A 26109-nucleotide genomic window follows, 5' to 3' on the forward strand; every position below is an offset into this window, starting at 1 on the left:
ACGTCTTACATTGCCTCAAGAAAATTTCTGTACATTTCAATAACTTGCAAGCTGAAAAAAAAAAAAGGTGTTTTTCAGGTCAGTTGTTGTATGTTGTCTGTGAGTCACCACTAGTTTATTTGAAAATCCCTAGTATGCTCAGGTGTGAACCACAGAAGAAAATTACACTAGTTTAAGTATTTTTTTGAAATCACTTCACCGAGCATATATGTCTGTGTGATCATTTGGTTTAATCGGTATTGAATCAGTACCTTTTCTGTTGAAGTATAGTTTGGATTTGGCTGTGACTGAATTGTAATTCAGTTCTGGTTTAGATAAAAACAGTTTAACCCTTTTCCTGACCCTTAATCAGTTAGTTTAGGAAAAAACAGCATTTAAAAGTGAGAAGCATCACATTGTGGGGGCAGGCCATTGATGAGGAACTTTACAGCTGATTTTCTTTTTTCATACTTAGAGCCAAGGCACAACGTGCAGTGTCATGGGCACCTTCTTTGTGATCCTCACAATCTGAGGCTGAAGAGCTGACAGGAAACTGGTGTGGTCCACTGGTGGCAGCTTTGTGCCTGGGAGTAAGAAATGGAAGCCAAAGGACAGAAAACTATACTCTCCTGTTACTCTCCTCGTTTAAGCTGTGCCTGCATGTGTACAGTCTGGAAATAAAAGTCTAAGTCTCTTCAGTGAGTTACGGTGAGGGCTTTATTTGCTGGAGAGAAACTCGGGCTCAGAGATCCTTGTGAGTACTTTGAGGAAGTTGTTTGCTGCAGAGAGAGACAATTCTGCAGATCTCTCTGCGTTGGGAAAACAAGGATTAAGGCATGGTCAGCACTTCACAGTAGGAGTTGTTTATTTATGACTGCCTTTAGGTATGTATGGAAAGTCTCTGTTGAGAACTGCAAATTATAATAAAGAAACAAAATGTTATATTGTACTTGCTGTTCTGAGCCATGTGGTGATGGAAAGATGAGAAAATACATGATATGATGGTGGTTTTGCTGATCACTCTGAAAGCAAAGAGTTCCCATGCTGAATAAGCTCCATTCTACTTCAGTGAAAAAAAAACAACCATAGAATTCAGAGCTTGTTTTGGTTTTAAGTTTGATTGCTTTGGTGAAGTTGTGGGGTTTGGTTTAGCTGACACTTGATGCTGCAGTGTTCCTTCCAGGATGGCTGTACTGGCTCAGCTCTCTTGGGATATATGAAGTGTATGCCAGCCAAAGGAGTTCTTCTGCCACCTTCTGTGCATAATTAGCTCAACTGAAAACAAACCCCTAGTCTTCTGTCAGCATGGTTGTACCTGTATTAGGATTTTTATTGTCATAATTGCTTAAGGATTGGAGGAGGCAGACATTACATTTTTCACACTTTTAGGTGACATACCTTACCTGGCAATTCTTTGTAATGTCATATCAATCTAAATTTTGGTCTAAATGGAGTGGGAGGCAGATTTGCTTGAATTGAAACAAATAACAATAATGGTCTCTGACACATTGTATTGGTTTAGTTCAGCCTAGGCATGTAAGAATATAACTAGTCCTAAATGCTGCCTACAAGTATAAAGGGGAGGGGTGGAAAGGAAAAAAAAAATCACATTTCTTAGTGTCAAAGAAAACTCAAAACATGAAAAGTTTTTGTTTGTTTATTTAAACCAGCTTAACTACATTTTGCCAAAATTTTATAACTTATGTCAACAGAAAAGTTTGCCTGAGAGCCAACACTACATTTCTGCTAGGCAGCACTGCTGAAATAGCTGTGCCTACATAACTCTAGTGGCAGACACTTTTCCTAGGATTGTTGAAATTACATGTGGTGTTAGCCTGGTGCAGCTATTCTAGATGAATAAAACTCAGGATGGGCAAATGCTTCTACATCTCTCTTCCCCCCTTCAGTTATATCTTCTTCCATCTATCTTTTCATATGTTTTTCATATTTATTTATAGTTTTCTTTATTGTTATCTTGACACATGTTACCAAGCTTTTGGTCAATCAGAAGTCACCATATAGCACCACGTTTTCCATAGACTTGTGTAGAAAGAAGTCAAAACCACTGCTTTTTTCTGTGCGGTTATATATTTGGGGAAAAAAAAATTCAAAGCTTTCAGGAACTGAAAAAAATGTTAAATTCACAGCTGATTAGGTAACAATTGCATCTTTCATATTTCTGGACCCATCTGAAAAAAGCATGATGCTGATGATAGTAGGTAAGATTGGCATTTTCACAAATTAATGTAGACCAGTGCAACTTTTCTTGCATAGGAGAAGTTCTTCCACTATACCATTTCCATCTTTCTTTATATTTTCTTCCATACATGTAAGTAGCATATGTTCTTGAAATGCAATTTAGTCTGGAAATATCTTTTCGGAATACTTCTTGAGCTTGCATCGTGAGTAAGTCTTTGTGGGATCATAGTTTTTTTGAGGATATTTTTTCAAAATGTTTTGCTGTGTTAATAAGTGTGTGGCTTCTTGACATTGTTCCACTCTTTTCACTAAATAATATATTATTTTCAATAAACTTAAACATATATGCAAGCGTTCCAAGGTTAACATCAAGATTACATCATATGTATCATTCCTATTTTTACATCAGTATTGTTTGGCCTTTTTCACAACAGAAAAAAGTAATTTCTTCCATAGTCAGTTCATGCTCAACTATTGTTCCAAATACTTTTTTTCTATTTAAAGTGCATAGGTTGTTAATCTTATCTCCATTTGTGCAAATCATTATTGCAGCCAATTTTATTTTTCCTTATTGACTGTTTCCCCTCCTCATTTGCACAAAATGCAGAAATCATGTAGAAATCTAGTCCAGTTTCTTTATTGTGCCATAGACCCTCTAAGATTTGTGCCATGTGTCAAATTATCTTACTTTTGAATGCAATTCAGTGTAACTTTTCAATTTGACAGGGCATTATTCCGAATACAGTTTTAAGCTAAACTGTGTTTTACTAGCTCACTTGTTAGACTGTCTAATGAGAAAGTATCAGTGGCTACATTGTGTGCAAGACTCCTTAAATGTGTTAAAATCATTCCTTGAGAGGAATGTTGTAGCTCAACAAAACTGTCTCATTCAATAAATAGTTAAAAGTCAGATTGGGAGGTGTTTGTGGGAGAAAGGTGTTTGTCCACTGCCTATGTGAAATAGTCTAGTGCTGTGGTTTTCAGTATTTATCTATTTGGGGAACTTTCAGTATTTTTTGGTGGACCTTTTTATAGTTAATTTAAATCTGTTGAGAATAGACATGCTCTAATAAGTTGATCCAGTTACTTCTTGTTGTTCTTGTACCTCTGATGTTCATTGGAGACTTCAGGTGAAGTGTTTCAGTGAGGTTTTGGTGACTTGGCAACCTGAGACAGCTCAGCCCATCACCCAGTGAGTCCTGGAAGGCACGAATATGGATCCAGGAGGTAAAGGATATAGGATCATGGCAACCAGCAGTTTGATTGCCTCTGGCTTCTGTCAAATAGCTGCCAAAAACTGTTTGACAGAAAAAACTTTAAGGCAGCATTAATACCAAAAGCAGCATTTCTCCTTCTCGCTACATGTTCCCATCCAGTATAACTGCTTTGCTGAATGCATTACAAGCGTTCGTGTGGCTGTGTAGTGAATGGGGTCATTGAAAAAAATTACTCAGAAAAAAGTTATTTTTTGGACAGGTTTTATTATTCAATTGTTTAGCGTGCAGCCTCAAAACATTTGCACTAGCACGTGTAAGTAGGGGATTGAAAATACGGGAATGACTGTGGGGAGAGTTCAGTTGTTTCTCTCTGATATTGATGACTTCTGATCCCTATGGTTTTATCTGTCGTTTTGTTGCATGCATTAGAAGCTTAAGGAAAAATTAAATGTGTAAAACCAACTCTGTTGAACTTTCACTTGTATTTTGTCAAGATCATTTCACTGTTCTATGATTATCTATTACAGCTGATTGCACACTTATTTCTTTTGAAAAATGTCAGTAAGTTCTTTGTAATTGAGCTGAGCATTCCATATTCATTAGGAATCATTTAAATTTTGTTCTGAGAAAATGAAGTTGCAAATGCTCTTATTTTTACCTCGGACATTTCTGATGAGCTTGTCAGTGATTTTTTTTTAAAGTGTATTGACTTTTTTAAGGCTGTAAATAATTCCTTCTGAATATTCTAATGAACAGAAAACAGTGACCAAGTAAAGAAAGATGAATTAAAAATCTTTGAAGAATTAAAATAATTTAGCGTAATTGGAGGAGTGAAGCAGACATGAAGATCATCATAATAGGTATTCATTTGATAGAGCTGTGTCTCAATTTCCTTCTAATTTTTTAAAGAATTTTGTGTGTGTTTTCATAAAATGCAGTTCAGAGCCACCAGGGCTACTTGTTGCTCGTGTGATGAGTTTCGACTAAGATGACAATCTATGACTTAGAGCAGCTGAGACACAGGCACACGCTCCCTTCTGCCAGCTTTGTTACTTGGGATAGTAACTTCAGGCATAGATGGAAGCTGTGACTTATTACTTCTAATTTGCTTGGTTGAATGTGAGAGCTCTGACTCTGGGAGGCACTGAAAAGTTAGGTCACTTTCTGTTTGTTGCTCTATTTTGCTGTCAAAGGTTACTACTTGACTGGGAGTCTTGTCTTAATTTTATGTTTATACAATCCAATTTAGCAGGTACTACAGATGACTAAGTATTAGAGGTAGCATATTTATTTCCAGACTATACGACAATTTAATTTTTTCTATTTCTATTTCAGTAAGTTTATTTAAGTATGAGAAATAAATGATGAGGACTGACTTTCCTCTTGCCAGATTTTAACTTCTGTTGCTTATGTTCCTAAATTACCTGAATGAAGCTGTCAGGAACTCTTAATGTTGTTTCTCTGCTTTTAAAGTATATGACATAAATTAGCATAGCACTCTGGTAAACTACCGACATAACTGTTGTTATACTTTATAAGATACCAGAATTTGAGATGAGGTGAATGGCCAGAATGCTGTGGGAAAAGGAAAAAAAATATTTAATGTTAGTCTAAATTACTGAATTGAGTTGAGAATTGAGAATTCACTTAACAGTGGCATTGCTTAGCAAGTCTGTGCTTCCAGTTTTGTGAGTGACTAGGTGAAAGGCAATTGAGAATTTTTATTCTGTTCAGTGAAGGAGTGTGAATGACAAACCATAACCTCATTTGAATGTTTTTCATTGAAATGCACTCTTCAACCATATTGTTTGCATCTGTTATAGATCCTGGCTCTGCTGAACGCACAGCACAAAAAAGGAAATTTCCCAGCCCTCCACATTCCTCTAATGGTCACTCGCCACAAGATGCATCAACAAGTCCTATAAAAAAGAAAAAGAAACCTGGTCTATTGAACAGTAATAATAAAGAGCAGGTAAGAGAAGTCATGGTCTTGTTATGCTAGAATATGAAACAGTGAGGGATGTAGAGACAGCTACAGGAGCTCTCTCCTCTTTAGGAAGCTCCATTTTTGTACTCTCAGAAGTGGATATTCATTTTTGAATGCAGTGGGTGTAGGAGTTGTCATTATAAGTTGCATTTGGATATTCTTTTATTTTTTTTTACATCTGTATGAGAAAGACCACCTGTGTCCTGCTGTTTGATTTCATAAAGCTAATACAATGTATAACCAATAAATGCAATTTTTAACAAAAGGATTATGAAGGATTATAACAACAACAACAGTAATAGCTGTTATTAATTAAAACCATTAAAAGGAAACGTTCAGTGACGTAATATCCTAAATTAAGAAGGATCTCATAATGTCAGTGGAAGTCCCTCATCTGCTTTCAGTCCTACTGCTAATTATTAACAAAAGTCCAGCTCCTTCCTTGGTACTCTTCAGATTCCCTCCCCTTCCTTTAAATTGCTGGGCAGTGTACACTCCTACCAAATGAGTTAAATCAAAGGGTCACGTTGACAGTACTTTCCAGTCTTCATGCTTGAAACCTTATTTTCAGTGTCTTCTGAATACTGAATTTATAGCATTTGTTGCAGTTCTTAAAAGAATTTGACTCCAGAAGACTTCGACAATTTCTGATTCATTGTATGATGCAAGTGAAAGAATTATATTAAGTGTATTGAATAGCAAATACTGTAAAGCATCTGCATCATCTTGGAGGAGATTACATGAAAGCAGTCTTTAGCCTGACTGAAATTGTTTTTCATTTAATTTAATAATGACATGTCTGTGTATTTTTCAGTGTTTTTTGCTAGGATCATATAAATACAGGATTAAGTTCTGAGAGTTTAAAGCACTTTTTCCTGGTGTAACAGGATCCACATTAAATATTATCCTGGTACAATTGCACTGGTTAAGAAAGAAAATGAAATTCCTAATCACTGCAGTTGTCCTGAAACAAAGACTTTGAATAAATCAGGCCTTGCTAGAGAACAGTCTTACAGTGTCAAGTGTATTTTATTTAAGGATAATTGGGAGGTCTAGTAATAGCATGTGTAGGCATGCTTGCACTAGTTTAATGTGGTCAGTTTGGCTTTTACTGAGCTTCACTGCAGGCTGTATAAATTCCTCTACATCCTGGACATTTACTGTGGAGATGTTGCCCCACTGAAGTCTGAGCTTCTAACTGTGCAGTGTAGAGATAATTTTACAAACAGTGGAATTGAATCTTAGGGTACTAATTTCCACTTTTTATTCATGCATTTAAAAACATATGTGAAAACACAACTGCAGTTGTTGAACCTGATACATCCCCCTCGGTAAATCCTTTTCTGTTTTCCAGGTATCTCAGACCTGAAATATTACAGGATAGAATAAAGTTGTATATCTAATGAAGAAAAGCAATCAGACTTGCTTATTTTGCTCTATTTGTTACAAGTTAGCAAGAAAATACCATCTGTTTAGTTTTGTTTAGCTTTTGCAAGTTGTTTTTAATTTAATATTTTCTTGCATGTCAAATTTGAAATGGGCATGCCTGAAGATTGTTGTTTCTAAAGTAGGTGCAAAATTCTGCTCTATATGGCAGCAGGAGTTGTTGAAGATTATTTTACTGCTGAACAGATGTGAGCTAAGCACACAGTTACTTGTTTTGCTTTCAGGTTAAGTTTCAAGTTTAATGTAGTATAATGTAGCTGATAGTTGTTGTTCTGATTGGCTGATAAATCCATTTTGAGGTGTGACAACATCACTGGAAACCTAACTTAATATTCTACATTATGAAGTGTTTTAATATTTGAGTATTTCAAGATACCATTACTAAAGTTATAGTTGCGTGAAGCTTCGTATTACGTGTTGTGGATGCAGTAACAGATCTTCAGAATGGTGCCAACAGGTATTTAAAATGTTGAAATACCAGGAAAGAATTATGGAATTGTAGAATGTAGCTAAGACAGGTTAAAAATCAGGAACTTCTGACACTTAATTGGTCAGTAATAGTGTAATTGAAGTTGTCAGCTTGTTATAATACTAGCTTCAATATTAATTTAAACAATAGATATAGTGATCTTTTTCTCCCCAAAACAGCTCTACAATACTTTCCTTTTTTCTTCAGTTTTCTGTGTCATTCTACAAGTCTTAACTTTTTAATAACGACTTTAAAACAAGCTAGTACCTATTTGAGCTTGAATTGGCTAGTTGTGAAACAGTTGAGAAAAAGCTTTTCTTTCAAAACTGTTAAAATGTTTTAAGAGTTTAAATTTTACTCTGATTAGAACAAGTGAAAAGGTCCTTTGATGCAGTTGAATCGTTCATTTTCAGTCCTTTAGTTTTGTTGTTTGGGTCTTCTTTGAGTCTCAGAACCTTTTTTTACAGAAAATAAATTCCTCTCATGCTCTAGCAAGAACAGATTTCTCTTCAGTTTGGATGTTATGAGCTGATTTCTGTGGAATATTTTCACAGGTTTTATATTTGTCTTAAAGCAGTATCTTTGATTCTTAGGAAGTTAGTGTGGATATACTGCTTATACCACTTCAAAGTCAGAATATGTATTAAATTCTTCTGGTAATTTCCTTTATCTGCAGTTGAGGAAATGCTCCATAGCTGCATCTCCACATAAACACTGTTGAGATTTTGGTCTCACAGCTGTGTTGCATATAGCTACAAACAAAACATGTTTCTGCTCTGTAAATTGCAACTTTCCCTTCTTCACTTTGGGTTTCCATATGCCTTTGTATCTGTTTGAATGATGGTAGTAGTAATGCATTCGAAATGTAGTTAAAGCCTTATGCTGTCCCTCTTACTCCACAGGATCTCATAGAACCTTCCTTCTGAAAGTCTTGTCATGTTATATGATTAAATATATATATAAAGAAAGTACAGAAAATAACACTTCGCCCATTTCTGTGGTGGGAACAAAGTATCTATTTAGGAGCTGTATCATCTGTAGAATAGAAGATGAAAAACGCCAAAACTGATAGAATTTCAAGTAACATTTTAGGTAGCAGAATGCTTTGGGAATGTTTGTGGGTAACATCCTTCCTTTGCCTAAAATATACAGTGTTAGATAATTGCAGATGATATCTCTTCTGGTGTATCTTTTGAGATACAACATCTTCAGCTGGGTTGTCACTTCTATGTCATCTAATTTGACTTTGAAGGTCCTCTATTCATGCAAATAATTAGACCTTGTCCTTTGTAACTTTAAAAATCTAGAAATATCATGGTCCAAGCTGGCATGCTGGTGGTTTCTTGTGACATTAATTTATGCCCTGTGTGACTAATTTTGTACAGGATGCTGCAAAGGTATGGAACATGCATATGATTGCACTGTTCTATGAGTCCTGTGGGCATGTGGCAGCTCACAGGTCTAAGAACTGGAAGATGTGTAAATGGTGTAGGATGCATGCAAAATTACTGGAGAACCAAACAAAATGGTTCTGCAAACTACAGGCATTTGGATAGTTACAAGTAATGTCATGAGGAAATGGTTTTACATCAAACAAAAAAATCACAGTAAATAAACTGCCTAAAACTCAAATTGTTTCCCTCCATGCCTTCCTCAGCAAACCACCCCTATAATTAATACCAAACAGAAAACTTAAGTTCCCTTGTCATTAATAAATAGAATGTAGTTTTCCAATAAATGTTAGCAGCTCTTCAAGGCTGATCTAACAAACTTAAGGTATCTGGGCACCCATTTTAGCCAACCTAGGCTCTTCACTTCTTGAGTTTTGGCATCAGCTGTGTCATCTTTGAGCTGTCTGGGGCTGAAGTGGAAGACTAGTTCATACAGTTTACAAAGTTAACACTGTTTTCTAGTGCAGGCAAACCAGTGGAGATTGTGAGTCTTAAATTCTGATAAGCATATAAATGGTGGATTAAATCTTTCCCAGTGTTCCTGGTACTGTAGCAGAGGTGGCTGTTCAGGATGTGAATTTACTCCTTTGTCACCCTACTCTACGGTTTGCCTTATTAATCAAAATCAGGACTGGCTTGCTTCATTGTACAAAGTTGTGAACTACTGCAACTTAGGACAGATTTGCATGGTGTTCAACTTCTTGTTTTAGGACTAATTTCTTCAGTTGTTCCAGGTTTAGCCACCACTAAATATCTTAGTATTTGGCTTGCACAGCCCCATGAAATTCTGAGTTTAGAGGACCTAATACCTTCTATAGCAATACTTCTTTCTTGAAGATAAAAGTGTTTACTTACTTTTGTTGGATTGCATGTCTTGCACTCAATGCCCTCACTTGCCACAAAAATTTATTTTCAGTCTTGAGTTCAAACTGGCATTGGACATCTGAACAAGAAGTAAACTCCTTTATGAATGATTTTGTGCAATTAGTAAGATGAGCTTGCATGAATGTTAATCAAACTCTGTAAACTGCTGTTTGCTTATATATTATGAATATTATTATTTGAAAAATGCAAATTTGTTTTGAAACCAAACCTGTTTTTCTTGCCTACATTTCAGTCAGAACTAAGACATGGTCCGTTTTACTATATGAAGCAGCCACTCACCACAGACCCTGTTGATGTTGTACCACAGGATGGACGGAATGATTTCTATTGCTGGGTTTGTCATCGGGAAGGCCAAGTCCTCTGCTGTGAACTCTGTCCTCGGGTTTATCATGCTAAGTGTCTGAAACTGACAGCGGAACCAGAGGGGGATTGGTTTTGCCCAGAATGTGAGGTTAGTTTGATATAAGGAGTGGATTTCTTTCTTGTTTGTGAGGTATAAGCAGAGATATTTTGCATTCTGAAATGTTTCTCGTTTATTTCTATATTGCCTCTTGGTAAAGGTACCAGAAAAATTTTTACAGAAGAGGAGGCATTCATTGCTGTGTCACCACTTTTTCTGTGTGTGTACCTGCATTGTGTTTGCCTTCTTACCACAAGTCCTCAACTTCCTTTGTTTCCATGTCTAGAGAAGGGACCATTGCAAAGAGTGATCTCTTCATCAGGCACCTCTAATTCTGAAAACATTCTGCAGTTTTGACTAGTTTAACTTGTGCTTCTTCTAGTGGGCTGATCAGCTCTGCAGCAGTGCAGAAAAAATTTGTACTGTAAGGGCCTACATAAACAAGTGATTATTTTATTACTTTTTTTTTTCTACAGGGCTGAGGAAGAATTTAATCATTCCTCTCCAGTGATTCCTGGGGAGAGAATACTTAGCATTGAAGTATCTTTAATGAAAGCAAATTGGTTAATCGCATGTTTTTCTTTGATCACATATTGTATTAGAGCCCAGGTGACCTCACTCGTTCATATTGCTGTGAACCTGCATTGTATTTGAGAATTTTATGTATTCACACATTCACTTTGCGTGATCTTGAGAACGATGGAGAATTTTCTGGTATTTTCCCTTTCTTTTTTTTTTTCTTTGTTTTTTTTTATTAACATACCCAGAACGAAAAACAAGTAAAACAAGCACCTGAAGTACTTACATACTGCACCATCAGAAATGTTTTGTTTCTTATAAGATAGTTATTATCTTCCATTTGAACGCTAGAATGTTTCAGTAGAGAAGAATTGACCTAGAAATGTTTGCTGACGAAATATTTTTTTAATCTTAACTTTTAGAAAATCACAGTCGCAGAATGCATAGAAACACAGAGTAAAGCTATGACAATGCTCACCATTGAACAGCTATCATATTTACTGAAGTTTGCACTACAGAAAATGAAACAGCCAGGGGTAAGGAAGATTTTTTTTTTTTTCATGTTTGTCATAATCCTGGGTTTTGCTTCCTTTTGTGGATTATGAACCCCGCTTCTGTGCTGTCTACCACCTGTCTAGTACAGACAGATTAGTTTAGGCTGTATAGACTGTTGCGGAGTGCATTTAAAATGTAGTTTCTGGATGTATTTTCAGTGGGTGTAGTGAAAATATAATGTGGCTTTCCAGTGGGACATGGTGGTTTCTCACTCTCTGAAAGTGGACAATGCTGGCTCTGAGATACAAGGGTTATGAGGAGACATGATCTCTTACTAGTACAGTTATATGGGCAGGAACCCTAGGCACAGAGACTCTTATATTATTGGTTATACCTGTTGAAAAGCTATCTTCTATCTGTTAGTACAAATTGTTCTTACCACAAAAGTTATTTGTATCATATACTTCTAAAATGTTGCAGAAATTTTCCTCCGTGTGGTGAAGACCTGTGGCATTAAATTTTATGCCATATGAGGCTGCTCTTCTATGAATTTTTATCATGGAGGTAGAATTGGTTTTCCTCCAACTTGTATCTCTGTGTGTCTGTCTTAGACGCACTTCTCAAAATCACCGTGCCACAAAGTTTCAGCTATTCCAGTCACTCATTATTTCTTCTAAGTTTCAACAATTCTGGTCACTTGTTCTTCACCATGCAAGCTTTGCCTAGTTTTCACATGTGTGAAGATAACAGTAAATCAAAATACAATGTGATGAATTAGCAAGGGTTGTCTTAACTCGTGCTGCCTTCTTGTTCTCTTATGTAAGTTAGAGGAGCAGGGAGGGTGTCCCTGTGCCTGCAGTGTTGTACTGAAATATGTTGGGAAAACCAGATGTGCAGAGTCATGGCCTCTCTGCAACTCTGATCTCTCTATGATAAGTATTTTAGCAGAACAATCGTGGCAATTTCTGGGAAGGTTACTCTTAAATACTGACAGATTTTGGCTCTTGGAATCCTTTTACTCTGGAGTGGTAAATACTGTCCTATTAGATGAAGCCATTAGAAGCTTTAAGTGCTGCTTTTCAGTAGCAGTGTCAGTGTGTTTATATTGAATTCACAAAGTGTTTTAAAAATGTGGTTAGAAAGCTAATGAATGCTATTGAGATATTTTGCTCTTTAGGCATTTTACTAAAAACCTGTTGTTTTGGTACCTGAGTACTTTAATTGGTTGTGTTCCAAGAATTTCAGTCCCTCCACATTAGCAGATACAATTTAGAGTCCCACGGATAAAAGTTTGAATGTGTTTGAATTACCCAGCCACCATTGTTTTGAAAGTTAAGAGTCTAACGAGGGTCTGTAAAAGTATTTGTGAATCTAGTGAATCAGAAATTTAGTAAGTGTCTTTATACTGCTAAAAACTATGTGTTGAACCTCATCTGATACTCCCCACAAAAAACCCTACTGTAAGTAATAACAGTACCTTTTACAAACCCCCTAACTTCTGCAATTCATTACTTCCAGCATTTGAAAAATAAGTTAAATGAGACCTTTTCGTTCCTCTTGTTCTGCCAATACTTTATTACTTCACAAAATTTTATAATTACCTTTAAAGAATTTTCTCTGACATCACAGTTGCAAGTACTATTAGAAAATGTGAGTATTGTGTCATTGATGAAACTGTTCAGTATTAATAAGCAGTGTGATTTTTTTTCTTTTTTTTTTTTTTCCTAACAGACAGAGCCATTTCAAAAGCCAGTTTCACTGGATCAACACCCAGATTATGCAGAATATATATTTCATCCAATGGACCTTTGTACATTAGAGAAGGTTTGTATGAAGCTAAGGGAGGGAGGTTCCTTGAGTTTGATTGCTATCAGTAAGATTTCTGGAGTGTTTGATGGGAGGGGGAGAGAGGTTGCTTGAAAATATTTTGATGCCTTTTTTCAGTTACAGCTTAAAAACGATCACATGCCAACTGAACAAGTCCACTATTTTGTCTGAACCAGCAACAAATGTTCAGGAAAAACAGTATGAAGAAGATAAGCTAACACTGATGACTTCCTCCTGTATAAATTCATCTAATTCCAGGAAGGATCCTGTGGGGAGACTTCATTAACCAGAGTTTGCATTTGATCATCATGTTTGTTAGCTATTAATGGATCACTGGTCCATTAATTTGGGACTGTTTGAGTGTATATCCAAGGGTCATTCCAGACTCATTTTACTGATCATTCAACAAGTACTGTAATCCCCACTGCACCTGAGGTGTAAAAGAAAAAAGAAGGTCAAGAGGTGGATAATAAGAATTTAATTTTCAGTTTAATAATAATTTAAAAGTTTCAAATAATGAAGAAGTTCTTTATTCTCTACTACTTAATGAAGAGTGAAACATTGCAGAGCTTTGTTCTGCTAGGACCTGGTGAAGAGACAACAGGTTTTCATTCTCCATGTCCTTACAGTGGAGGTCGATGTCTTTATGGTATAAAAGTGTAACAAAACCATGTGACTGTTTTTATCTAATTGAATTACTTTACCCAGGGGGTAGACTGGAATATCAAACATACTGTCTTATGTACTATGACCAATAATTTTTTCTGAGTCTTGTAAAAATGAAAAAATAAAAATGCTGTGGAGCAATAATATATCAGTAGAATAAATGAAGGACTCAGTTTTCTGCAGAGACGTCGAATGGAACACTGTTTCAGGAAATTTAACACTTTTTTTGGAAATGTTGAAGATGCTGGTCTAAACAATTCATTATTTAGAGTTAATTTAGGCAGTTCATACATTTTCAGGGCAGTCAAAAGACATCCTGAATTTGACAGATTCTTAAGTATTTAGACTCATAAGTCTTACAGTAAATAAGTAGTCAATTTTATTAATTGTATGACTGATAGGAAACAATGTTCAGGAAGAAGCTGTCACTTGTTACTCATTTCTGTTTCCTGATACGTTCTTAATTTTTTCTTTACAGAATGTTAAAAGGAAAATGTACGGTTGCACTGAAGCATTTTTGGCTGATGCCAAATGGATTTTGCACAACTGCATTATTTACAATGGGGGTAAGTATTAATATGTACTTATGTCCTCAGATATGAAACTCTGAAATAGTTGAAGTCATAGAGCAAGTTGTAGACTCTTCTAGTTGGCAAATGCTGAAAGTGTCTTCCTGTTAATGATTGTAGTGCCTAAACACAACAGATTATTTTTCTTTGTAGCAACTGGCACACAAAACTGTAGGACCAAATACAGCCCATGCTGTCACTTGCTTGTTCCACCTTCAAAAAAAATTCAAATAAGTTAGAATCATAGAATGGTTTGTGTTGGAAGGGACCTTAAAGATCATCTGGTTCCAACCCCCAAGTTGCTTTAGTGTTTTGCATTGTGCAGCACTTTATAGGAAACCTAAATGAGGAGATCATACAGTGTGTCCCTCACTGAAAGAGTCATTATCAGTGGTGGGCAGGCTGGAATAGGCTTCAAAAAGGAACATTTAAAGATTGTTATGATGTTGTGTTGAGAAGAAAAGTGCCTACCTTCTGCTTTTGCAAGCTTGTAGTTTATACACACGTTTTACATCATCTCTTTAGATGTTCTCTTTTGTCTTTAATGTTAACTTTTAAATCTAAACCCAGTTGATTTTATAATTCTAGCATGACAATTTTCTTGGTTAAAGCATTTTATTGTTTCCTCAGGAAATCACAAATTGACACAAACAGCAAAAGTCATCATCAAAATCTGTGAGCATGAGGTATGAGTCCCCAGATTGTTCTGTATTTTTAAAGTGTTCCACTTCATGTACTCGTGAATGAAATAATATGTGTTTTCTAATGTGTGTATTGCATAACCATAATTTTTGTAGGCTTTCTTATGTTTAGATATGCATATCCATGGCCTACAGAACGATTTTTGGCAAGGGCATTGCTAATGTGTCTTCTATCAGGATATTCACTATTTATAGTTAGAGATTTGCAGTGTGGGGAGGGAAGAGAAGAAAAACCTTCTGATTCATAGATGCTTTTTTTTGGTGGTTCTTTTGCTGTAACAATATGAAATTCCTCTGAATAAATGCAAAAATGCATGCATTCTTAGCATTTGCACTGTTTTTATTTCAGTGGCAATCCATAATGTTTAGTATTACAAAAACTTGCTATTCTAAATGTAATATATTTGAACAATATTCCATTTTTTATAAATTATCTGATGATCTGACCCCTTATATTTATGGAAGTGCTTTCTCCATCCCCAGGTTCACACAGCGATATCCATGATTCACATAAATTCTAAGAATTTATCAGTTCCTAATAGAACAAAATACACGTATAACCTGAGCCTGATACCTTAACTAGTTTATATAATATGAGCATAAGGAGTAAAATACTTTATTTTTGGTTCTGCGTAAATTATGAAATTAAATGCCCAACTGAGATTATATTTTTGCCGCTGGAAGAAATTATGATAAATAATTCTTTATCACTGGAATAAAAACAACATCAAACAAAGGATGTATTTTTTTGACTGGAGTAAACAACAGTAGCATACAATCTGAAGAGGGATGTAAAAATGTGACTAATTTATTAACTGGAATGCATACGTTACAGGGGTAGAAAAAGATGGGTGTCTGTCAAAACAGTGTTGATTTCACAGCAAGTAAATCATAGAATCATTTAGGTTGGAAAGGACCTTTAAGATCATTGAATCTGACTGTAAACCTAACACTGCCAAGTCCACCACTAAACCATCTCCCTAAGTGCCGCATCTACACGTCTTTTAAATACCTCCAGGGATAGTGACTAAACAAACCACTTCCCTGGGCAGCCTGCTCCAACGCTTGACAACCCTTTTGGTGAAGAAATTTTTCCTCATATCCAATCTAAACCTCCCCTGGCACAACTTGAGGCCATTTCCTCTTGTCCTATCACTTGTTACTTGATAGAAGAGACCAACCCCCACCTCGCTACAGCCTCCTTTCAGGTGGTTGTAGAGAGCAATAAGGTCTGCCCTGAGACTGCTTTTCTCCAGACTGAACAACCCCAGTTCCCTCAGCCACTCCTCATAAGACTTGTTCTCTAGACCCTTCACCAGCTTTGCTGCTCTTCTTTGGACATGCTCCAGCACCTCAATGTCTTTCTTGTAGTGAGGGACCCAAAACTGAACACAGTATTGGAGGTGCAGCCTCACCAGTGCTGAGTACAGGGGGACGATCGCTTGCCTAGTCCTGCTGGCCACGCTATTTTTGATAGAAGCCAGGATGCTATTGGCCTTCTTGGCCACCTGGGAAATGCCGATTTATGACCACAAATTTGTGGAAAAATGATGCTAGCAAACTAGACAGGCTAACATAATAATACTGATCACACTTTGGACTCTGTTGAAGCTCTCCAATAACTGTTTGCTTTTTCTTTTCAGATGAATGAAATTGAAGTATGTCCGGAATGTTATTTAGCTGCTTGCCAAAAACGAGAAAATTGGTTTTGTGAGCCTTGTGTAAGTTAAGGATTATGGTATTCTAGTTAATACATTAAACTAGCAGTTCTCCTTTGACTGTTGCTTGTTATCTCCCCATTGTTTTAAACCTATGGTGGTTACTGAGTCAAGGAAAGCTGCGGTAGTTTTCCAAGTAGCTTGTTCTTGCGCATCATGATCTTTGTGGAGTCAGATCATCTCAAGATGTTTAGCTGTAAGATTGCATCTTTTCACAAACGGATTGGTTCAGTCAGAAATAACTGTAAAGAGTGTCAGCAACCAGATTGCAAGTTCTCTATCCTCAAATATAAGATATCTGCTCCTGGGTCATCTGTGCTTGCATGTGGTACTTGCACTCGGGGTAAGATGTCTGAAATGTGAATGTCTCTTTCTGCAGGTATGGATCTAAGAATTTAGACTTGATTTTTCTTTCACGACCTATTAATAGGTTGTCTCTTTTCTGTTTTTCTTTAATACTGCACGAGACCTGAGAAGACTCCTTAAGATTCTGAAGTACAAGTGTATAATCCATCAAGTTTTCTCTTGGACTTAAGTGAAAATTAGAGAGTTTGAAAGATTGGCCCTACCCTAACTTATGTTATGCTACATATTTGGAGGGGACTAATAAAAAATAAATAAATAACAGAGTGCAATTACAATGTGTTTAATTGAGATACTTACGGGTTTATGTTTGGGGTTTTTTTATAATTTTATTATTTTGTCATCTCAGGATTTATTCTGTATGTATCAAGTATATAGTAAAATGGAATTTTGTACTTGGCAAGTGCCTTGTGCATGCTGGATCTTTATTGAATCTAAGTAATACATACAATTAAAAAAAAGTGTTTATCAGATTTGAAGGTAATACTGCTTGTATTTTCTTACTGTGTATTTTACCTCTTCCTCTAGAGCAATCCCCACCCTTTGGTCTGGGCTAAACTCAAAGGCTTTCCATTCTGGCCTGCTAAAGCACTGAGGGATAAAGACGGGCAAGTTGATGCCCGTTTCTTTGGCCAACACGACAGGTGGGAATTTAACCAAAGAATGTCTTTGGCTGTACTTAGAAAATTCGTGTTGTAATTTTGTGCTCTTAAGAGTTTTTGGATCCTGTCTTTTGAACCTTAACCCTAATAAACTGTATATGCTACAGTATTATATAGTTTTAGTTTCTTACATGAAGTCTGTAGCATGTAAGTCATGTGTTTGTAAGATTAGTACGTATATAATCTCAGTGAGTATGCAAATTAATTCTTGTGTCTGGTTTTGTGCTGCAGAGAACTGTGGTTCTTAAAGGTGGAAGAGGCCAATGAAGTTGTTTATGTTGTCTAAACACTATGGGAATAAACAGACAACTGTAGATTTAAAAAATACAGAAAATATAATCCATGTTGAAAATGCCAGTTTTGCTTGGAAAGGAGTTAAGTTTTCTGTGCTTGTGAACCCTCTGCTTTAGATGGGGAAAGCCATGATGAATACAAGTTGATTTGTCATGAACTGAAAATATAAATCTATACAGTTATAAAAACATGTACTGTAAAAAAATCCAAAAAACTGTATAGCACCATGAAATAAGTAAGTTAAAGTTCCTGGTATTTTAGAATCTTGGAAGGCATGCTTTTAGAGTCTGTGTCATTTCATGATAAATATAGTCTACCCAATACTTGTTGGTAGAACTTTTCTGGGCATTGAGGAGTTTGATCACCCTGACATGGGGTGTAAAATGTTTTTAAGAATGTGCTTGTGAAGCCTTTTTTTTTTCCTGACCTGCTTTTTATGTTTTTCTGCTAACTATGACAGATGGAAAAACTGTTTAGCAATGGTTGTCTTACAGTTACATCGACTATTCTAATTAGGAATATTTTGTCTTATTTGACCAGTGTCTATTCACATTTTATATGTTACTTGGGTAGAGTAAAATAAGCTAGTGATAATCTAAGAGATACAATTTACTTACTTAACAAAACCAAGCACTGAACTATTAGAAGAAGAAGGTAGAGATGGTTCTTTGACATGGTCTGAGGTGTTCATATCTTTATGATTAGCCTGAAATAAATCAGTATGTGCACAAAAGTTGCCAATGTCAATCCACAGTGTGAAACGTAGTTATATTATCTTTTATTTTTCTGTTTTATATATAGGGCCTGGGTTCCAATAAATAATTGCTACCTCATGTCTAAAGAAATTCCTTTTTCTGTGAAAAAGACTAAAAGCATCTTCAATAGTGCAATGCAAGAAATGGAAGTTTATGTTGATAACATTCGTAGAAAATTTGGAGTATTTAATTACGCACCTTTCCGGACACCATATACTCCCAACAATCAATACCAAATGTTATTAGACCCTGCAAACCCAACTGCTGGAACTGCAAAGACAGACAAACAAGAGAAAATCAAACTGAACTTTGATATGACAGCATCGCCCAAGATTCTAATGAGCAAGTCTATGCTGAGCAGTAGTACTGGTCGTAGGATTTCATTGACAGATATGCCACGGTCACCAATGAGTACAAACTCATCAGTTCACACTGGATCTGATGTTGAACAGGACGCAGAGAAAAAAGCAACTTCCAGTCATTTTAGTGCCAGTGAAGAATCCATGGATTTTATTGAGAAAAATACAGGTAAAAAAAAAAAAAAAAAGGGGGGTACAGGACTTTGCATTTGCTTAATGCACTAGTTTTATTCCATGTACTTTTTACAGACTGTATTATGACTCGTTTTCTGAAGAAATTTTAGAAAAAAAGATGGGTTTAATTTTCAGTATCACAGATAAGAAATAATAGTCCTTTCTGTCACATTGAGAAGGAATAAATAATCTTGAACAGTGACCAAAACCCTTCAGTTTAAATAGCAGGAAGTAGTTGTAGCTATCAAAATGAATGGAGAGTGGAAGTTAAATACAAAAAGAGTTAGAATTGTCATGATTAGGAGGTATTCTATTTAAAATGAGCTTAATTTATAGTGTTCCCAACTGAGTAGCTAAAATATGATAAAACCACAGTTCCATAGGGAGAGTGGGTAAAGAAAAAAAGGAGTGTAGAATACAGAATTTGGATTTCTTAGACTTATAATGTAGTCAAATGCTAGCTAATTTTGTGGCACTCAGGCACTTTATCTTAGTTTTTTTCATCCACAAAGTTCATTGCTATGTGAAAAAAATTATGTAGTATATTAATTAATGTGAGTGTTTTGAAACTTTGGGTTTGCTGAAAGGATGTCTGTGTAGAAAACTAAATATGTTCCGTTGCAGTTTTTAGATAATATGCCATTTATTTATTATAATCTTATGCATTCTAGCCAATAAAGGCTAGGCTGCAAAACTACCATTGGGTACAGAAGCGTCTTGTGATATGATCCTGTCCATCTTAAGAAAGTGATGACAAAGTAACTGTATGAATTTAAATATATGAAAATACTTGGATTTTTCAGTAGAATAACATGTCAAAAGGAATAATTCATTTTATACTTAAATTGTCATGTATATATGTATGTACTGCTTTTATACATAAGGTGTAGCTAACAGGTACTGTTTTGTATCTTAAAATATGGAGCTTTTATTATACCACATTATTATTTCTTTATAGTAGTGGAGATAATCATGGAAAGTCATATTAAAGCTATTTTGTCAGATAAAGATAAAAGATGACGACAGATGTTATCCTATTATTCTGGATTCTTGATTATCATAGCAATTCTGGGGAATTTTTCTAACTTTTCCTCAGGCCTTACTATCCTCTATCCTAGTGCATAGAAATGCTGGATTGGGCTTAGCAGTTAAACTAGAATATTCAGTTTCCCACCTGGCATTTCTACCTGTATATTGTTACAAATGCTAACTTTTGTAATAGTTACTTTTTGTATAAACATAGCTGTCCTGTTACTGGAATCTGTGTGTTTCTATTAAAATGTAACTGAAATTACTTGTTTGCTGTAAAAAATAACTCAAGTAGTATGACTGCACTATCCTTAGACAAGAATGTTTTTATTTGGATGCCTCTGTTGTGTATTTTGACTGATACGTAGAAAATAACTTGGAAACAGTTACTGAAACAGCAGATATTGCTACCATTTAGGAATCTGAAAATATATAGACAATCCTGGATGTACTGGGGAAGGAAAATATGTCCAGTAGTGAGTTTACGGTGACATTTCCAGAGCATTAAGCAGAGATTTAACAGACAGAAATTAGTCTCTTGCTGACAAAAATTAGTCCTTTTTTTTAGGTAATGGTCTGCAGATGCTTTCCTTTCTAGACTGGCTGTTTCCAGAAGTTTGTTTCTGAAACATTATTTCATGGAGATTTTAAAGGCTCAGAGCATAGGATTTTGTTTAAACTCAGTATAAATTAGAATATTCTGTTACCTTATCACAGACATTTGGTCACTGGTCTCCAGCTATACTGAATAAACTTACTATGATTTGTACTTTTAATTCTCTGTTAATGTAGCTAGAAAATGGGGTAGGTGAGATTTTCTATATTTACTTACGTACATGAATTAAAATAGGTAGCAATTCAGAGTGTCAGAATTTCTTAACATCTAAAATAACCAAATCTTGAAAGCCAGAAACTTTCTGTCACTGCGAACAGAGTGGTTTTGAGGGTATGCACACATTTTGCCCAACTATGTAGCTGCAATAAAATTATTTTCCTTACAATTTCTTTTGTTCTTAAACTAAAATTAAAGGGATAGTTGTAACTTACAATGAAGGTATAACACAGTGTTGAAATTATTAAAATTCATGTGAATTCATGTGGATTCATGAAAAATCCTTTCCCTGCTCCTGTAGGTTTAAAATCTGTTTTGTCCCAGTGAATATGGCTTTATTGTGATTATTTTTAAATCTGTCTTTATTAATTTTGTACTTTTTCAGCTTCTCCAGCACCAACAAGAACGGGTCAAGCAGGGAGCTTGTCAGGCAGCCCCAAACCTTTCTCTCCTCAAGCATCAACACCAATTTCTGCTAAGCAAGAAAGAACTTCCACTCCAGGAAGCATTCTGAATCTTAATCTTGGTTAGTCTTGACCTTTGAAAACCTCATACTGTTATAGCTGAATAAATCACAGTGCTGTCAATGCAACATAATCTGAACAAACTTGCTCGTATGTGGCTTTAAATGAACAAAGGGCTTTAAATGAGGTACCTGTGTAATTATTGTTTCATCAAATACTGTGTTCTTTTTTTGTTTTATAAATGAGAGTTCCTGTTATTGTTTCTTCATGTTGATAAAAGTAAGTAGTTAAAGGATGATTTTTTTCTAGCTGAACTGTACAAACAAATGTTTCTAAACAGTAAGTTTCTACAGGTTGTAATTACATGAACATTGCTGTTCCTCACCCCTCAGTCGCTCAAGTGAATTGCTGGCAAGGTTTTCTTGTGGTCTTTAGGATTTAGGATTTACTAGGGCTTCTTCTCTCTTCCTGCCTTCATATAACCTTCTCACTGACCATCCCTCTCTAGGGAGATAGATGGATGAGAGGAATTAGCAGATGTCTTGAAACTCCCTAGAAGTAAATTTTGGGATTGTGGAATTTTGAAAGATGGAGTAGGTAAGTACTAAGTTGGTAAAATAGTTTTGAAAGCCAAATGGATGTAAAAGTTTCCTCAGCCATGCTTTGTTCCTGTGAGTATTCTGATTCAGTTCTGGCTACTTTTTACCTCCACATGATATTACACGGAGAAACAGGATTCTGCCACTTGGTGTTAGCCAAATACTTCAGGAAGGCTTAGGCTCAAATGCTGAATTCATGTTTTCCATGAGTTACAGATGTTCTGATTCTGGATACAAGCTCATAAGTATATTTTTCAGTGTGTTAATCTATCTCTGTGGACATAACCATAGAATTAGTTTCTTCTGCTGCACTGCAGCTGTTTGTCATCTTATCTGAGGTGACAATGCATTTGGAAAAATGTTAAGAAATATGTAGTGCTGCAGTTGTTTGAGCCAGAGATGGGAGACAGCAGCTGGAGCATAGAATATTTTGAATAAATAGTGTGTATTGGAAAATCCGATGTTATGATCCACGAGCAATACATAAAAGAACACCTAGTATGCTTTCAAGTAGAATACCCAGTTATTTTTTCAACTTTAGGGAAGTTCCCTTTGCTAAATACACTCTTTAGTGATAGAAATGAAAATGGCAACCCTTCTTCATTTAATAGTGTCAGCTGTGCCAAGACATAGATTCATCATTATTGTGTCTCATTGTCATACATAATGTGAATGGGTTTTCTCTCTGAAAAAACAAAAGTGAAAGTCCAAAAACCAAAGATACTTAGGTACCTTGAGCAGAGTACTAGGAGGACTCAATGATCGTCCTCCAATTCAGCAATAAGGAAAAATAATGGAAATGAGCCATCTGTTGTTACTGGCAGGGTGGATAAATTGAAAAATGGAGGTGTGAAAGACCAAGATATACACAGATTGCTTGGAAAAAATACATCCTCCTGATAGTATAGGACCTGTCATTGTGTAGCAGAGGCAGAAAAGATAGAACAACAAGTTTAACCAAGTAAGCAGTGAAAATTTTCAGATTGATAATGAGAAAAAGTAAAGACTTTGGACATCAGAACTTGAAGATTTCTCCACAATGGGCTTGTCTGCCCTTTGGCTCTGTTTTCTTTTTGCTAATACTTTGACATTAATGAGACAGATTGGAAATCCAGATCAGTGAGACTTCCTTGTAGGTTAGAGAGAGAGATTTGGATTGCAAGACTTCTTTCATATATTAGGATGTAGGGTTCCTTGGGAGGTATTATAGTGTCTTGTCTTCATCTTCCTCCATTCTCCATTTTTTTCTTCTGTTTGTATCCTGCCATGTAGTTAACTAAGGCTATGAAGGCCTTGAATTAAATTCTGTACTAAAGGTGATATAACCATTACTGCTGTGGAATTAGTGTGGATTGGGTGACATAGTTGGCACTGGAAGAAGAAACCTAACTTAGTAAACATTTCCAGTACAAGGAACAAATTTTTCAAAAGTACTTAAGTGACTTAATACCTTCATTTTTATTTTCAAAATTTACACTGCACTGAAAGTGATGGAGTTTGTGTTATGTTTAGTCTCTTCCAGAATGGATATGTGACATGAGGAGTGTGAAATTCAGTATTACTTTGATGACCATTTTGCTGGGACTAGAAAGGAGGGTGAAATGTTATTTAGACTGAATTTGTGTGTGCTATAACGCGTATATACTACAAGCCAGGATAATCCAAATTATAGCCTGTATATTTGCCTTGTGGGATTGCACCACACAAGTTGCTGCCTCTCTCTAGAGGAGCTCTTATTTTAGCAGTAAACAAATACTGCATGAATACTTGAATGGTTCCTTCTGTACCTGCTCTTATCTGTAATATAGATTCTGTTTGCAGCCAGGTAGGACATAGAGTGGCCAAGTGTGAATGAGACAACTGTACTGCTAAGTTGAGTCATTATGTACTATGGCTCGTAAATGTTGTGTGGAATGTGCCTTGACACTAAGTTCAAACTTGTAAAGAATGTCCAGTCAGAGGAATCATTGTCTCAGCCCTTTGTATTTATTTCACTTTCCTCTGAGTTGTGCATCACAAAAAACGTCTTGAAAATATACGTTGTTTGGTTTTTTGGTGGTGTTTTGTTTTTTTAAGTAAAATATGGCAATACTGTGACATCTTTAACTGCTGTGGAATGAAACTCTAAATGAAGCACAAATGCACGTTGTGCCAGTGTTGCCTTTTGTCTTCTCCAAGGCCTCTGTCCTTTTCCAGTATATGGCATTGGCTCTTTTGATCCTACCATGAGCCAGTTCAAGCAGCTAAACTGGCCAAACCTAATTCTTCTCTCCATTCCTTCCCCCTTCTTCATGTCCTCTTCCTCCTCACCCAAACAAGCAACTAACTTCAGACTGGTTTAGTGCCCTTAGCACTAATGGAGTGTCAGCCCTGTTGGCAAAGAGTAAAGGATAGGACTGTGCTAGAGAAATATAACCTTTGAAATTGAAAAATTGAAGCAAAAATGTGAAACTTGGTTGCTAAGACAGTTTTAGCTTTAGCGCTGTAGTCTGTACTCTTTGCAGACAGATCTGTATGTTCCAGAGTGAAAATTCGCTGTGTATAGGAGAACTCAAGAGAAGGTTTTGCTGACATGCATTGAAAAAGTTATTATTTTATCTTAAATTCACTAACCTATCTAGTGTAGTGTAACAGTCCACATTTTTATTTCTATTCTCATGACGTACCTTTTAAATGGTGAGGATATTTATTCCTATTTAATTTTCTCTGTGAACGTATTACTACTAGTAGTAAATAACGGCAGTAGCTTACTAGAAGTGCTATCAGACGGCTTACAGACCTTAATGATGATTTCTTGCTTAATTTCACATCGACAGAGAAAACATCCACATAATTGATGCATGCGTTTTGCATGTGAAATAGGTAGTATCAGAGAGGAAGAATCCATTGTTCCTAGTAAAGTAATTTTAGAATTATTATTTAGCTTGTAATTATAAAGGAAGTGAACTATATTTCAGATTGTCTGCATAGTTACTCAGTAAAATTTGTCTTATCTGGATAGCGATCTCTTTTCTTGTTGTAAAATATTTTTCTTTGTTCCTTTTTCTAGATCGTAGCAAAGCTGAGATGGATCTGAAAGAGTTGAGTGAGTCAGTCCAACAGCAGACCACTCCTGTGCAACTCATTTCACCAAAACGACAGATACGTAGTAGGTTCCAGCTTAATCTTGACAAGACAATAGAGAGTTGTAAAGCACAACTTGGTAAGTATATCTCAAGAATACAGTGGACATCTGAAGGATACACTTGAGGAAATTTTGAATTGGAGTTTAAAAGAAGTTTTTCAATAGTAAAACCTTAAATACTTTATGCATTAAAACAAGAGTAGAGGATATTTGAACTCTTTGAGGCAAGTAGAATGCACTGAACTAGCTTAATTTAAAATACAGTGAGACATGATGTTTCAAAATTTTGTCCAAAAGCTTTCATCTTTTAATCTGTTTTTGTACCATTCTGATGTAGATAGTATAAGAGAATTAAAGTCTTAATATTTGCTTTGTAAATTGAAAAATTCAAGAATTGTACCTAACTTATATCAGTTGCACAAATTAGTATATCCAGTCACACAGGAGCTGAATGCTGTTAGAACCCTTAGTGTTGTCTAGTGCTTAATTGAAGATGTTCTAGACACTGAAAAAATTAGAGATTCTCCTTGCAAAAGTTACGCAGTCTAAAATTGATTCTGCAAACATGCATGTAAGTAACTTTAATCAGGTGAATAGTGTTACTGATTTTAAGATGGTTTCTTGTGGATAAAAATAATTCCTCTTTGCATTGCCAGCATTGGGTCCTGAGTTGAACAAAGCAGCTTGCAGGTAGTGGAAAAAAGCAGTGAAAGGAGGGCCATTGAATGAAATAAAAATATGAATTGGAATATATGGAAGGTAATCCTTATACGTTCTGGTATTCTAAGGTAGGGCACGAAGGGAAGTGTTTATAGCTTAAGGACTGATAATTAAGATAATGGTATGTATACACCTTGTTTCAGTATATAGAGGGGTTTTTTTTCATAATGTCAGTCAGTCTGATGTCAGCATGGAATGTATTTTCC

General features: G+C 35.8%; 1 protein-coding gene across 10 annotated transcripts in view; it reads left to right on the forward strand.

Annotated features, from left to right (window-relative positions):
• The window catches only part of ZMYND8 (zinc finger MYND-type containing 8), a 61184-nt gene that overhangs the window by 19310 nt on the left and 15765 nt on the right, over positions 1–26109 (forward strand). For 9 of the 10 annotated variants that reach the window (XR_005931990.1, XM_030008368.2, XM_030008369.2 and 6 more), the window contains exons 3-13: positions 5219–5367; positions 9866–10084; positions 10975–11088; positions 12779–12871; positions 14019–14106; positions 14740–14795; positions 16454–16531; positions 17420–17535; positions 18649–19130; positions 21382–21522; positions 25109–25261. Coding sequence is in view for 9 of the 10 variants with exons in the window: in XM_030008368.2 (XP_029864228.1) it covers positions 5219–5367; positions 9866–10084; positions 10975–11088; positions 12779–12871; positions 14019–14106; positions 14740–14795; positions 16454–16531; positions 17420–17535; positions 18649–19130; positions 21382–21522; positions 25109–25261 (1689 nt within the window). In the remaining variant the exon portion in view is untranslated. The remainder of the gene's footprint in view (positions 1–5218; positions 5368–9865; positions 10085–10974; positions 11089–12778; positions 12872–14018; positions 14107–14739; positions 14796–16453; positions 16532–17419; positions 17536–18648; positions 19131–21381; positions 21523–25108; positions 25262–26109) is intronic. The other variant, XM_030008374.2, reaches the window with a different exon arrangement.

Source organism: Aquila chrysaetos, chromosome 3, assembly GCF_900496995.4.
Source record: "Aquila chrysaetos chrysaetos chromosome 3, bAquChr1.4, whole genome shotgun sequence".
In the NCBI taxonomy this organism is placed as follows: domain Eukaryota; kingdom Metazoa; phylum Chordata; class Aves; order Accipitriformes; family Accipitridae; genus Aquila; species Aquila chrysaetos.